The sequence below is a fragment of the Taudactylus pleione genome, unplaced genomic scaffold (assembly GCF_031769625.1).
Source record: "Taudactylus pleione unplaced genomic scaffold, aTauple2 ptg000333l, whole genome shotgun sequence".
Classification (NCBI taxonomy): domain Eukaryota; kingdom Metazoa; phylum Chordata; class Amphibia; order Anura; family Myobatrachidae; genus Taudactylus; species Taudactylus pleione.
The window spans coordinates 10,403,782-10,420,429 of record NW_028284734.1 but is presented as its reverse complement, the minus strand read 5'-3'; the positions used below and the strand labels follow the sequence as shown (position 1 = coordinate 10,420,429).

The 16,648-nt window shown below is 44.7% G+C and overlaps 1 protein-coding gene across 2 annotated transcripts in view; it reads right to left on the bottom strand.

Annotated features, from left to right (window-relative positions):
- The window catches only part of MSH3 (mutS homolog 3), a 324,355-nt gene that overhangs the window by 101,845 nt on the left and 205,862 nt on the right, over positions 1–16,648 (bottom strand). For both annotated transcript variants that reach the window (XM_088443712.1, XM_088443713.1), the window contains exons 14-16: positions 11,531–11,718; positions 11,263–11,431; positions 7,998–8,062 (exon numbers count right to left, since the gene is read on the bottom strand). In XM_088443712.1, coding sequence (XP_088299838.1) covers positions 7,998–8,062; positions 11,263–11,431; positions 11,531–11,718 — 422 coding nt within the window. The remainder of the gene's footprint in view (positions 1–7,997; positions 8,063–11,262; positions 11,432–11,530; positions 11,719–16,648) is intronic.

The following is a 16,648-nucleotide window of genomic DNA, read 5'->3' as shown; positions in this document are numbered from 1 at the left end:
GGGGTGTGCACCGGCCACTTTTCGTGTTTTGTGTTTTGGTTTTGGATCTGGATCTTTCTTCGTGTTTTGGATCTGGACTGGTTTTGCCAAAACAACCCTTCCGTGTTTTGGGTTCTGGGTTTTGTGTTTTGGATCTGTATTTTTTTTTAAAAAAGCATAAAAACAGCTAAAATCACAGAATGTGTGGGTTTTTCTGCTCCTATGCTATTATTAACCTCAATAACCTTAATTTCCACTCATTTCCAGTCTATTCTGAACACCTCACAATAGTGTTTTTATGTCCAAAAGGTTGCACCGAGGTAGCTGGATGACTATGCTAAGCGACACGAGTGGGCGGCACAAACACGTGGCCCATCTAGGAGTGACACTGCAGTGGCAACCAGGATGGCAGTTTGAAAAACTAGGCCCAAAAAGTACATACTGCAAAGAAAAAAAAGAGGTGCAAGATGGAATTGTCCTTGGGCCCTCCCACCCACCCTTATGTTGTATAAATAGGACATGCACACTTTAACAAACCAATAATTTCAGCGCCATGGTCTGCCACATGACTGTGGCTGAAATGATTGGTTCGTTTCGCCCCCACAAAACAAGCTGGCAATTAATCTGTCCCTGCACAAACTGGCTCTACGGAGGCAAGATGTCGTCCTCATCCTCCTCATCCACCGATTCCTCACCCTCTTCAGTGTTGTGTACATCCTCATCCTCACAGAGAATTAATTCGTCCCCGCTGGAATCCACAACCACAGGTCCCTCTGCACGTTCAGGAGGCTGGTCTCCCTGGAAGAGTTGATAATTCATTTTATGAACATCATCTTCTCCACATTTTGTGGAAGCAACCTCTTACGCCTTTCGCTGACAAGGTTCACGGCTGCATTAAACACTCTTTCGGAGTACACACTGGAGGGGGGGCAACTCAGGTAAAATAGAGCCAGTTTGTACAGGGACCTCCAAATTGCTTCTTTTTCCTGCCAGTACAGGTACGGACTGTCTGACATGCCTACTTGGATGTTGTCACCGATGTAATCCTTTAACAGACAGACGCACGCTTGTCGCTGCTGCTTTAAGGATGCAGGTGCGGCTACAGCCCACACAATTCACAAAGACAGAAAAAAAAAAAGAAGAAGATTTTTATTGTTTGTGGAGCGCACTTTGAGGGTTACACCACCCTTTAACAGACAGACGCATGCTTGTCGCTGCTGCTTTGAGGATGCAGGTGCGGCTACAGCCCACACAATTCACAAAGACAGAAAAAAAAAGAAGAAGATTTTTATTGTTTGTGGAGCGCACTTTGAGGGTTACACCACCCTTTAACAGACAGAGGCACACTTGTCGCTGCTGCTTTAAGGATGCAGGTGCGGCTACAGCCCACACATTTCACAAAGACAGAAAAAAAAGAAGAATATTTTTATTGTTTGTGGAGCGCACTTTGAGGGTGTCACCACCCTTTAACAGACAGACGCACGCTTGTCGCTGCTGCTTTAAGGATGCAGGTGCGGCTACAGCCCACACATTTCACAAAGACAGAAAAAAAAAGAAGAATATTTTTATTGTTTGTGGAGCGCACTTTGAGGGTTACACCACCCTTTAACAGACAGAGGCACGCTTGTCGCTGCTGCTTTGAGGACAGTATCATATGCAGTGACAGTAGACTTGTCAGAAATTGTTGGCACGTCCTTCAGTCCGGACCAGATGTCCAAACCGGCCCTTGACTTATGACACAGGCGCACGCTTGGTGCTGCTACTGTGTTGATGCACGTGCGGCTACATCGCACACAAGTCACAAACACATAAAAAAAATAGTTTTTTATTTTTTGGAGCACTTTGAGGGTTACACCACCCTTTAACAGACAGACGCACGCTTGTCGCTGCTGCTTTGAGGATTCAAGTGCGGCTACAGCCCACACAATTCACAAAGACAGAAAAAAAAAGAAGAACATTTTTATTGTTTGTGGAGCGCACTTTGAGGGTTACACCACCCTTTAACAGACAGACGCACGCTTGTCGCTGCTGTTTTGAGGATGCAGGTGGAATCTAGACGGGATTTGGAACCGGGGACACACTACCTCCATCAATTGTCTAAATCCCACTGCACTAATGGCGGATACCGGACCCACGTCTAACACCAACATAGCAGTCAAGGCCTCAGCTATACGTTTTGCTTCAGGATGACTGCTGTCGAACTTCATCCTCATCGCTAGGGACTGTTGGAGGGTCAATTGTTTAGTAAAAGTAGTGGTGTTCCTACTTCCTCTCTGGGATGATGAACAACTCCCAGCAGCAGCAACAGCACTAGGAGGAAGTGGTTCTTGATCTTTCCCCATTTTATTTTTATCAGAGAAAGTTTGGTCCTCCATTTATGTTATATTGATATATACGTGCGGCTAAAGCGCACACAAACACAGAAAATATTTTTTTATTTTTGCTGGAGAGTAGTTACACCATCCTTTAAGAAATGAGCCAGCCGGCTTTACTTATGGGACACAGGCGCACGCTTGGCGCTGCTCCTTTGTTGATGCACAGTGCAGCCACAGTGCACACAATTCACAAACACAGAAAATATTTTTTATTTGGTTTGGAGTGTACTTTGGGGGTTACAGCACCCTTTAACGGTCAAGCCAGCCGGCCCTTTACTTATGACACAGGCGCACGCTTGGCACTACTTTGTTGATGCATGTGCGGCTACTGCGCACACAATTCACAAACACAGAAAATATTTTTTATTTGGTTTGGAGTGTACTTTGGGGGTTACAGCACCCTTTAACGGTCAAGCCAGCCGGCCCTTTACTTATGACACAGGCGCACGCTTGGCACTACTTTGTTGATGCATGTGCGGCTACTGCGCACACAATTCACAAACACAGAAAATATTTTTTTATTTGGTTTGGAGTGTACTTTGGGGGTTACAGCACCCTTTAATGGTCAAGCCAGCTGGCCCTTTACTTATGACACAGGCGCACGCTTGGCACTACTTTGTTGATGCACGTGCGGCTACTGCGCACACAATTCACAAACACAGAAAAAAACATTATTTTTTTTAGCACTTGGGGGGGAGCACCCCTGACGGACAGAGCACCCCCTGGACAACACTACAGCACCCCTTTAGGACTGGGACACTGCACAGGACTTTGGAGTGGACACAGCCCCTATGGAGAACTGACTGCACAACACAGTCCAGCCAGCCCCTATGGACTTTGAAGCAGTGGACACAGCCCCTACTGACAACAGCAGCACAGCACAACACAGCCAGCCCCTATGGACTTTGAAGTAGTGGACACAGCCCCTATGGACAACAGCAGCCCAGCGCAGCACAGCACAGCACTACTCTGCACTACACTACACTGCCCAGCCAGCCCTAACTCCCACCCTCCCTCTTCACTGTCCACAGCCGAGTGAGAAAATGGCGCCGACGCGGGTACCTTATATAGGATCCAAAACCCGCGAGACCCGGAAGGCTGGATGATGACGTTTTGCCTCGATTTCAGATCCGAGTCAGGCGGGAAAAGTCGAGCCTGACTCGGATCGGCGGGGCTCGGATTTCAGAAATCCGAACCCGCTCACCCCTAGTATTAACACCTATTTCTTTATAGATTTTAAGCTTGCGAGCAGGGCCCTCTTACTGTTATGTCTGTCTGTTACTACAAAGTTTGTTCTACGAATGTTGTTTCCAATTGTAAAGCGCAACGAAATATGCTGTGCTATATAAGAAACTGTCAATACATAAAATAAATAATAAAAGTATAGATGAGGTAACATTTAACGAAGACTGTCCCCCTGGACACAGACAGCCTGTAAGAGCTGTGCACAGCTTTCATGAGTTAAATAAGTCACTCTACTGTTGCCTTTGCTAGTTGGTGGACACCCAGTGCTCCAGATAAGACCGTAAGGTCTGCTCTATGCACTCGTGGGCAGCTGTATACTCGTGTTTCTCTGATTCATGCTCCACACACAGCAATTATAATAAAGGGTAACCAGACCTCCAGTCCATCACTATAAGAAACCCTTTATCAATATACACTTCACACTCGGTGAGCCAATGTAGCTAAATGTACATTTATGGTCTACCTAGCTTTTGGAGCAAGTGCAGTTAAAATAAATAGTAGAGTTACGCTTTAATGATGCGCAAGGCAATGCATATATCAAAATGCTTGCAACAAATTTGTTATTATCAGGTGTATTTTCATAGTGCCAATTAAGCAGCGCGGAAGAAAGAATATTTGTTCTCCACTCACAGCAGTCCCTGCCCCTGTGGACCAAATTCCCGGCCGCACAAACCAGCTGTGCTGTCAGAATTCACCTACCAGTTTGCTTTTAAACTGTGGGAGGAAACCCACGCAAATATGGGTAGAACATACAAACTCCAACAGTTAGGGCCCTGGTGGATAATGAACATATAACCCCAGCACTGTGAGGCATTCATTTTATATTGTAACAATGTAATTACACTCACTACTTCATGATGTGAAACCTGTTACTTAAACTTTCCTACAAAGTGAAATTCAATCCGAGAAAGGTAATCCCATAGAAAGACTTATAAATATCATCCTGACATTGAGACTTTGGTGTTCAGCAAGTTTTACAGGTGTATATAACCTCTGGTAGTCTCTAAGGCCTCACACTCACAGGAGCTATTTTAAAAGTATTTAATACTGACACTTTTTCAATGTTGTGTGCAGGATACATAAGAGAAAATGCCAGGTCAGGGGTGGCCAACCAGTCAGAGGCAAAGAGCCAAAAAATATATGTAGTTAAGTTAAAGAGCCGATATCATACACGCGAAAATGGGGCGTGGCCTAGCTGTCATAAGGCCATGCCCCATTTTTGTGCCTTTGGTATGACATTTGCAGGAGTATGACCTTATGTTATACCCCCGTAGTACTGTCCCTTATGCAATGACCCCTGTAGTTTTGCCCATTATGCAATGTCCCCTGTTGTAGTGCCCATTATGCAGTGCCCCCTGTAGTTGTGCTCCATATGCAGTGCTTCCTATAGTAGATGCCCATTATGCAGTGCCCCATATGCAGTGCCCCCTGTAGTTGTGCCCCCTTAAATAGTACACCTTATGCAGTGCCCCCAGTATTCACCTGACTTCACGCTGGGCTTCACTCTGTGCACCATTCCAGCTGCCTGCTGGATCTAACTGGATAAAGCAGGCGCACAGGCTCCTCACATTGCGGGTGACATCATGACGTCACCCGCACACTGCATCACTGGGAACGCTGGCCTCTGAAGTGATCACAGTCTTCTTTAGCTTCTGATCGCTTCAGAGGCCAGCGTTAACAGTTGCAGGGGCGTAGCAACAGTCCCCGTGCCCCCAAGCCACCACAGGGTCTGCGGGGGCTGTTGCGAGCCACAGCACACAAAGAAAAAGCCACATTCGGCTCGAGAGCTGCGGGTTGGCCATCCCTGCACTAGGTGAATATATAATGGAGGTCTATGAATGTGCTTAAGTACATAGATCTGTCCATGCTTTAACTAGAGATGTTCTCAATGCCTGTTAAATGAGCTAACACTATTATACTACATCGGTTTAACTATAGAAATTTACCATGCCTATTATTATCGGGAATTCCATTCATAGCATTGTATTGCCCCACCATTGCCATGGTGATTTCCAGCAGTGTGTATTATAATCTACATATTAACGTAGAAAATATTTTTTAATTTGGAGAACTAGTGAAGATATTGATCATGAAGTGCCTTTGCCCGACTATTGCTTGTCCCCACAAATTGAATTTCCCATTCAATGCAACAGTAAGTCACGATAAAAGATTACATGAAAACAAACCGTAATATCAAGTACTTCTACCTAGTGGAAAATGAAATGAGACAACATCAACCCAAGGACAACACAGAAAAATTATTATTGATTTTACATGTTTATTATATTTGTTAAGACTGGGGCAATGACACTACTAGAAAGCGTATATTTTGTTGGGTAGACATAACCCAGGGCTAGCCAACCCTGGTCCTCGAGAGCTACAATCAGTGCATTTTCCTGGTCCTCACAGAATCACAAGTAAAATAATTAGCTCCACTTGTGGATCTTTTCAAATGTGTGTGCAGGGCTCGACAAAAACCGGGGGCCAGGTCGCCATGGCGACCAGATTTGGTTGCGTGGCGTTCAGATTGTCAGCAACCCCCTGGCCCTGTAGAGCAATCGCGAGCGCGGTCCACACTACAGAGTAGCAAACACACAGACTCTCATTGGCTGCTGCGTCGTCCACGAAGTGAGCCGGCTGGAGCTCACTCATGAGCTCCACCTTCCGGCTCACCTCGCAGCAGGTTGGGAGAGACGTCATGATGTCTCTCCCATAGTGCAGAGTGGCCAGGAGGAGCGGACAGCGGCGGTCGTCGGCAGGTGCGTGGATCAGGTAAGTTGTGTTTTCATTTTTTTATGGGTCACTGCATAGGGGTGGTGGCCGTTATTGGGGACAGTGTATAGTTTGGGTGGCCGCTACTGTGGGGGCACTGCATAGGTGTGGGTGGCCACTACTGGGGACACTGTATGGGGGGCCACTACTGGGGCACTGTACAGGGTGGGGCCGCTACTAGGGGCAATGCATAGTGGGGACTACTACTGGGGTCACTGCATAAGGAGGACTACTATTGGGGGCACTTTATAGGGGGGACTACTACTGGGGGCACTTTATAGGGGGGACTACTACTGGGGCAATGCATAGGGGGGACCACTTCTGGGGGCACTATATATGGGGACCACTACTGCGGGCACTGCATAGGGGGGGTGGCCGCTACTGGGGGCACTGCATAGGGGGGGTTGCCGCTACTGGGGGCATGCATAGGGGGGGTGGCCGCTACTGGGGGCACTGTATAAGGGGGGGTGTTACTAGGGCGCTGTATAGGGGGGCGCTACTAAGGGCAATGCATAGTGGGGACTACTACTGGGGGCACTGCATAGGGGGACTACTACTGGGGGCACTGCATAGGGGGACTACTACTGGGGGCACTGCATAGGGGGACTACTACTGGGGGCACTGCATAGGGGGGACTACTACTGGGGGCACAGCATAGGAGGGACTACTACTGGGGGCACTTCATAGGGGGACTACTACTGGGGCACTGCATAGGGGGGACTACTACTACTAAGGACAATGCATAGTGGGGACTACTACTGGGGGCACTGCATAGGAGGACTACTACTGGGGGCACTGCATAGGGTTGGTGGCCGCTACTGGGGACACTGTATAAGGGGAGGTGTCACTAGGGCACTGTATAGGGGGGCGCTACTAAGGGCAATGCATAGTGGGGACTACTACTGGGGGCACTGAATAGGGGGACTACTACTGGGGGCACTGCAGAGGGGAGACTACTACTGGCGGCAGTGCAGAGAGGTGGACTACTACTGGGGGCACTGCATAGAGGGGACTACTACTGGGGGCACTGTATAAGGGTGCCCAAAGCATATTCTTGCATCTGGGCCCACCATTCTCTAGTTCGGCCAAAGCCGGCGGTGGCTTTGCTTGCCCAGGGTTTTTTGGCTGCGGAGGGGTGGTCTTTCTGGGAGTTGGTTGCCTGGGGAGGCGGGTTAACTGCTCAATAATGTGGCTGTGGGAGGGTGGTGTACCTGGGGTACCCAGTTAGTGGTGTGGCCATGGGGGTTGGATGCCTGGGGCGTAGGTGCTCAGTAATGCTGCCCCGGGAGAAGGGGGGGTCCTGGCTCCTAGGTTTTACAAAACTTTGTCAAGCCCTGTGTTAGAGAGTAATGACTACACATGTGCTCCTGCTAGGTGGTCTGGAAAACGTGAACTGTTAGTAGCTCTTGGGGACTGAGGTTGGCTACCCCTGACATAACCTTAAACAGCATTTTGAAGAGCTATAGGTCATTTTTAACTATGCAAAAACCATGTCATATATTCCTTCCAGCTGGGAGTCAATGACAACATATCAATAAATGTAGCCCCATTACTCCTCCAAAATAAATTGAAATAACTACAAGAAAATAAACTTTGACATTTGATTTAAACAGAGTAATAACATACCTACTAATGGTAACCCAGTCAGATGGCACACAGGACACCAAGGTATTCTTTATTTCAATTAAAAACTAAAAGAAAAATAAAGTATTATCTACTATGTGTATAATCTGGCATCTATTAAAAATACATTATGTATCTAAGCAGGAAACCTACCCCTCTATATCCTTAATCTCATCATGTCTACATGCAGAGAAAACTGGGAGAAGGAAAGATGCATAGGAACAGGTAGTACAGGGAGCACTTGGTAAATTAATAACTGTTGAAATATGACAGTATGCAGATTTGTGATGCCTCAAGGCTGATGGAGCAACATGCGTTATTCTAGTCGAAAGGTGGGTACACATTAGACGATATGTTGCCTGATCGGGCTGACATATCGTCCACATCGACAAGTGTGTACGCCCTGTCGGACCATGCACACTCCCGCGTAGTCATTTATCGCATCGACAGATCAAGCATTTGGATGTAGCTGGTGAACGACTTATCGTGCGATCGTCCACCAGATCATGTGGTGTGTACGGACCACACGATATGTCTTCTGTCGCATTCTGGGTCGGCTTTATGCGGTGTACACACAAGACAATATGTTGTCCGATCCCATTTATCGGAGCAACATATCGGGTACATCGTCTAGTGCAGTGTTGGCTAACCTTGACACTCCAGCTGTTATGGAACTACATAACCCAGCATGCACTGCTACAGTTTTGCTATTAGGGCATGCTAAAACTGTGGCAGGGCATGCTGGGATATATAGTTCCACAACAGCTGGAGTGTCAAGGTTAGCCAACACTGGTCTAGTGTATACCCAAACTGGTCGCTAGCGACATCGCCGGTTGGCTCTGCTGCAGGGACAACAGGGGATGACGCTAATTATGCCATGCTGCAGAATGTAGCATGACACATCCCTTCCCCCCTCGGACCCGGCATCGGCAAGTGTGTATGCACTTGCCGCATGCAGGGTCCCGTTTCCGGCGATGTCATGCTGGGTTCATATCGTGTAATGTGTACCCAGCTTAACGGCAACGACAACAAAATATTCTATAAGGTGGATTGCATTAGTCCCACTATTAGTTTGTAATTGACAATATTACCAATAAAAAGCTGGTATTACTATAGCATATAAATCTTCAGAATACAGACCAGTAATCGCGCAGAGTGACAAAATATGTGGGTCCCAGGGATCATCCACCTAAAAAAATGGGGTCCTACCTGACCATTTCTGGGTCCCATCATAATTTATGCTTTAGAGCTTCCCATATGCCTCTCAGACCTCACCACATGCCCATAAAATGCATGTCTAATGCCTCCATGATCTTACAGGTGATATGACTTGTCTGTACACAAAACCCATAGTGAATAAGTAGGTTTACCATATCAGCCCTTTAAACTGGGACACTCATGGATTATACAGGTTCTGTGGCTCATTAAAACCAGGTGAAATCCAGCCTTGAAGTCAGCCAGCCACAGAACCTGTGTAATGAATTCATGAGTGTCCCATTTTAAAGGGATAATATGGTTAGCCTTTGAATAATGATTTAGGTAATAAGAGGCATATTTATCAAAGAATATATGTGGTATATCCTAGAAGGCAACCATTTTCTGAGGTGGTATATAAATATTAAAAACTACCGGTATGTATGTACAGTAGTCCACAGCAGATATTCCAGATATCTGCTGCAATACCCTAGTCATCTTGTTAGGGTAGGCAGGGGGTGCCTTCCAGAAAGGGACACTCTGCGCGCCTTTGAAACGTGCCCGAAAAAGGGGTTAGGTCATTTAGAAAAGGAGAAGTGTCCTTGAGATGCGTTCCCTTTTCATCACTGTAGGGTGGTGTGCCCAGCTCTCAATGAGATGCTGTGCTGCCCTCAAGCTCTCCAAGCAGTGTGAATAGATGCCATGCCATACCAGTCACTGCGGCCCACGGTTGGGGATAGCTGTTTTAGCTTTTCACTGTATAGTAGGCCTTATTCATGTTGCCTCACACAGAAGTGCCCCTTATAACACATTTATGCCGTGCAGTAATGCCTTTTACACATTTATGCCATGCAGTCATTAAAAGGGAGTCCCCCAGTCCTTAATACCGGTTAAAATACGCGCTATAGCGTGTATTTACGATCACTGCAGACTTTACAGGATTCTTACATGAGCTGCTTGGGCTGAAGGCTAAGATTATATTCAACTGGCAAACAACCAAATAACCATAATATAGACAAATATATCAATACATTCCATTAAATGATCATTAATTACATCCCTAATCTCAGATTTATAATCACTTCTACATAGCAGAAAGTCACAGTATGAACACCGAGATCTTTTATAAACCAGCTTAGTGCCCAGTAGTCTTTGGTGAGAACCAGGAAATGCTAATCTGAACAGCTAACATTTAATGTTAGATTGATGAGGAGATCTTGGTTAGTGTACTAAACTCCAGCCTCTTATAAGGGCCTTAACCCCTGATGAATGTAATATACCTTATCTTATAATATGGACTAAAATGTATGAATTCCAGAAGTGTAATGAACATCTCCTTTTCATTCATCAGCCATTGTGTGTGTGTAACCTGTGTACTGCCCAGCCCTCACTGGGAGGTGGCAGTATGCGGGGAGGTGGGAAGGCGGTGGATGAATAGACAATAGCCCTTGGCAGTATGCTAGTGAACAGCTTATATTGCAAGTTAGTAAGAAGCTCCTGTTGCACAGGTTTACATTGCAATTGCCTTTTTCTTAATGGTCTTGCTGAGTATTAAAGGTCAAACTTTCTGTTGATAGGTGCAGATTGCGGAAAGGTCTGTGGTGTTACAAACACTTAAAGGATAAGAGTCGAGATATGACTGTGACATCTATGATTTGTGTCGAAAATCAGTTTGACAGAAGATCAAGGAGTGTACATGCTGAATAATGTAGATACAGAAATAATTACTGCATATAAAGGTGACCCATCTGCTGCTCTAGGAAGTCTTTAGGGTGAGGCACAAATTATCCGAAAAGGCTGTAGAGCCTAGAGTACTCCTATAGCAAATTGCAAAATTGATATTGCCTATAATAAAATGAACAAGGACAATGATGTCTAGGCGAATGCAATATTGATGGGGAATATGTGGCTCAATCTAATGCATAGTGTTACTTCTGGTACATCAGCCAGGTATAGATTATGTTGAGGGTTCATTATTTTATTTGCGGAAGCGCTGAAGCTTTCAGAACACAAAAGGTCAGAGAATGGTAGAAACACAAAGAAATACATTTCTTATTATTAATTGTATCATTACCTCCTGTCCAGACACTGTAGTATAAGATACAGAAGGATTTTTCAATATTTTACGAATGTCTGTCAGATGTCCTAGAATTTGTGAGAGCACCTCCTGGATCTCAGCCTTCCTTTGGCTTATTTTGGGAAACTCGGTGAGGTCCTTAAAAAGTTGAGTTTTGTTTCCAGTCCTAAACAAAAACAAAACAAACAAAAACAGCACAGAGAAGGCTTCATCCTGCATCTTTTTGTGGCATTTCTGTAGCCGGCTATAAGCAAGCACAACTTACTTGGCTGCATCTTCATTTAAAACCCGTGAAAACCTCTGCACTGGGCTGAGAATTTGTGGGACCTCTGTGAAAATCTTTTTCAACAAAGTAGATTGAACTTGCGATTTAATGGCAGGAATCAATGCTTCAAGATGGCTTTCCAAGAAGCGCAAGGTGCTGATTATTAAGAAAAACTCCTGAGGGGAACACTGGAAAGAAAATTGCAGCATAAAACATTTAGCTTAGAACTCCAGACACAATCACACTTGATCTGTTAAGAACATCTGTCAAATTTATTCACCTTTAAACTCCAAATCAAATGTATTGATCTTACAAAGCTGTAACTAGCAATGCTTCTAGTCACATCTGTTTGCAGTAACATTTGAGATTTGGACAGCATCAATATAATGCCCTTTTAAACAACTGGAAATTCATGCAAAGTTGTTGGGGAGAGACCGTAGAACCTGCAGGTTATAATTGGAAAAGAGCCAACTGAGGATTTTGTACAGTGTGGAGGTTAATAGACCCTAAAGGTGCGTATCCACTATCAGACTGTGAAGTCTGTGCTGTGCCTGGACTGAACGATCAGTCGTTCAGTGTAGGGACCCTCCCTCATCTCCGAACATGGCCAATCTGTCGTTATCGGCAGATTGACCAGCATGTTCGGGCGATGATAGATGTCAAAAACGACCAGTGGGAGCGCGCATCGCTGGTCATTTTTGACAATAAGCTGCCCGATTAACATGGGTTTGAACGATAACGATGTCGTTATCGTTCTGTTTAATTGGGTAGTGGATAAGTCTGCTTCAGGACAATTGTGTCCTACTCTACGAAGACATTCTGGTCTTAAAGTAAATGTATAAATATTTACCAAATGTGTCTGCATTTTGCTTTACCAGGGCAAAGCTTGTGGTCACATTCTTATAATAAGTGTAGTGTAAGTAATTAATTATTAGTAACTTTGCTGATACTTTCTGGTAGTTGTGTCCAAAATATATTGGGGATAATACAGCTGATATATTATCAAATTACTTTGAAATTATAGTAGCCAGATCTCACAATGCTCTTCCTTCTCTATTAATTACAATAGAACTAGGCAGTCAAGACTGCATTTACTTATCACATTGTCACAACTCTTCAAAACATTCAGAAGCTGTTAGTCAAAAACATAATTTTATTTCTGACCACATCGTATAGTGTGCACGTGCAATCTGGTGTTCATTGCATTGTTCCATCTGCTATTCTGCACAGCAGATGGGATGATGCAATGAACGACACGGTGCTGTTACATGCAGCAGGTAACGACGACTACACCGTCAAACTCCGGATGTGTACGGCGCGCACGATGTATCGTTACATCACATAGCACCATCGCATGGTGTGTACCCATTTAAAAAGTATAGCTCTTTGGCTTGGTTCCCAGTTTCAACAGTATCTACCCGGACTGTTTATTTTTATTGTGCTGTATTTTTTTGCAGCTTTGTAAAGAAAAACACATTATATGCTATTTTATCTATTAAAGTGCACATCTACTAATGTTAACAAAAATGTAGCTTAACTATCTTAGCTGCAAGCCTGCTCATTTAAATAGTTATGCAAAATACCAGTCAAACAACTTTAATCGGGATGTAGTTTAAATCCCGGCTGTCGGGATGCCGGACATGGAATCCCAACACCAGTTAGAATCTAGGCGCCAGCATCCTGACAGTAAGTATTGAGGTTAAGGTTATGAGTTAGGGTTACGCACTAGAAGGAAGATTAGGCTGCGGGGTGGGCTGGGGGTCAGCCGCAGCCTAACCTTCCTTCTAGTGCGTAACCCTAACTCATAAGCTTAGGCTGCGGGGGGGGGGGGGGGGCAGCCGCAGCCTAACAGAATATAGGCAATCCGCATATCATTTTAATCAGTAGAAGCTGATTGTGCGTTCTATTCACATCACTGTGTGACTAAGACGCATATGAAGGGAACAAATCACATGAAAAGACGTTCGGCGCTACCGATACACACTGCACTCTTTATGTGTAACACGACTTGTACCGCACGGAGGATAGATGGATGTGGACATATTTGTATACTATATATATGTTGCAGATTTGCAGATAAACTAAAGCCTACACATTTTATATACTGTTTTTATGTACTGTATGGTAACTAATCAGAAAGACGTACGTGTTCTGTAGCAACAATGGTATAAAAAAAAACACTTGTTTGTAACTGTGTGTGTGCACGTGTATTGAAATCAGTAATTCAGTGTTGTAACTCAACTGCATGGGATTCTATAGTGTAGGTTCTCAGCTGTCAGTGTGGCAAATTATAAGCGAGCAATACAACTATCTGTAAGAAGAGTGTATTCCTATTCTAAGCTAAATGTGTAAAATATCATTCCTCATTTTACATAGAAGGCCATTATATCAACCAACTTAGACTCAATCAATTGGTGCTCCTTAAAAAATTTAATAACTCTAGCCCAGGCATGTCCCAAGGAAGCATTTTATGTGGCCCAACCATGTGGGCCCAAATACATATATTATGCGGCCCAGTCACCCGTGCCACGATCGGAGATCAGCTCCGATCGCGGCAGGGGTGACAGGCCCACATAATATTTTTGTTTAAACTTGGAATGCTGGTCTCTGAAGCGATCAGAGAAGCCTCTGATCTCTTTAGAGGACAGAGTTCCCAGTGATGCATGACGTCACCCGCATTGTGAGCGGCCTGTCCTGCTTGATCTAGTTAGATCCAGAGAGCGGCAGACATCTACGCGGGAGCGGTGTCCAGCGGCCAGCGTGAAGAGAGGTAAGTAAGAGAGGTAAGTGGGGACTGTTCTATACTGGGAGGGGCACAGCATAAGGGACATTACTGGGGGCACAACATAAGGGGCATTACTGGGGGCACAGCATAAGGGGCACTACCAGGGGCATTAATGGGGGCACTGCATAAGGGGCACTACTGGGTGCACTTCATAATGGGCACTACTGGGGGCACTGCCTAAGGGGCTCTAATACAGGAGGCATTGCATAAGGAGCTCTTAAAAAGTGGGCATTGCATAAAGGACTCTTAAAAAGGGGGCACTGCATAATGGACACTACTAGGGGCACTGCGTAAGGGGCTCTAATACAGGGAGCATTGAATAAGGGGCACTACTGGGGCACTGCATAAGGGGCATTACTGGGGGCACTGCATAATGGACACTACTGGGAACACTGCGTAGAGGGCTCTAATAAAGGGGACATTGCATAAGGGGCTCTTATACAGGTGGCACTGCATAATGGGCACACAATTGCTGATCACCATTTACTCCCGTACGTTACCAGATTTTCATTACAACCAATCAACTAGTTGGCTGGTCGGACAGATAATCTTTAGATGTGTGGCCAGCTTAAAGGGGCCTATCCACTAGGCGACCTGAAAGACTGACCATTTAACATTCAGACCTTCAGGACGCCGAAGTGTGGTGCCTGAACCTGATGAGTGTCGTCAGATTGATGGGCATGTTCAGTTGATAGTCGGGGTCGGCAAGGACCCAGCGTGCACGCGCATCGCTGGTCCTTGCCGGCTATCCATTACAAGACTTTGTGAACAATGCGACTAAAACCTCCTGGTACTATGAGCCCCAGCATGCTTTAGCAGCTGATTTGTGGGAGGATATGCTGGGACTTGTAGTTTTACAACAGCTGGAGAGCCACAGGTTGGCCAGGCCTGCTCTAACAGCTAAGGATCTATGGGTCTCTCTCACAATGTATAAAACAAGAATACAGCCAAATGGCGCTGCAAAAGAGGACCACAAGATATAAATACACTAATTTAGTGTTTTGTCAGGTATATCAAGCTGCTGTTTTGGTTGCTGACCATAGAGAAACAAAAGAAAGAATGAGAACAGCGCTGAGATATACCTAAAAACTATTTAAAATGATCAATAATGAATGAATTTAATTAGAAAATTAAACTAATTGAATGAGCTATGTCAGTGGACAATAAATCTATTTAATTACAAAGATACATAAAATACAATATATCAAACGTCAGTGGCCACTGAAGCACATAAAAAATACAATATATGATAAAAATAACCAATCGATGTTGATCAGTGATACAATGATACACAATGTAGCTAAAAATCACAGGTTATTTGAATCACCACAATGCTTATATCAAGTGATAATCAAGTGCTGGTTATTGAGAGTACTGGTATAGACATCCCCCGTATGAATAGATTCATACTTTATGATGATATCTGCAGTGTGCTGCAAATCAGTCAGGAAAAGCAGCACTTTAGCTAGTTTAAACTGACTAGGAGGTCTGTGATGTTCCTTTTATGATATCTGTAATGTGTTGCAAATCAGACAATGCTGGAAATGCTGGACAATAGACGTCTCACAGTGGTGATCCAGAAACCGCTGATCTGATACCCTGACGCGTTTCTTCCCATAGGGATTTCCTCAGAGTATCAGATCAGCTGGATCACCACTGTGAGACGTCTATTATCCAGCATTTCCAGCATTGTCTGCCAGTCTCCTTCCCTTTGGCTTTCCAGATATTTGCACCAAGCCGTTACCTCTTGGAGAGGCAGAGCGATTTATTCCCCACGGATATCAGCGTAGCATGTATGGCAATATATCAAGGTGTCCAAAAAGAAACAATGGGAGTTATGTAATAGGTTCAGAGATTATGGAACCGGCATAATTTCAGCGAGATTGTCGCTAAATTTAAAGCAACAATCAGTTTAAAGGCTGGTTTTGCCGTATAACTGATTGCCTTTAGCGGAGGACTTGCTGAAATCTTAATCGTTCCATAACCCCGGAACCTATTACATAACCTCTAATGCCTCATCTCAAATATGAAAGAACACTGCAATGGTTTGGAAGAATAATGAAAAATGTCTGTGGACATATGAGATAAAAAGAGAAATCTGATGTTTGGAGAAAACAAAGCAAATTATTTTTAACAAAGGCTCATCCCAGTTGTGAAGAATGTTCTAAATAAACGTTGCGAGGGGGATTGATCAAACAGGTTGCAGCTGTGCAATACAATACTTATCTGAATCAGGCCCCAGATTCCTTAATACTAATCAGCATGTTTCCATGCATTATATACCAGTACTTGTTCTATGCTGTCATGTGTACAATTTCTTGTTAGAAAAAGGC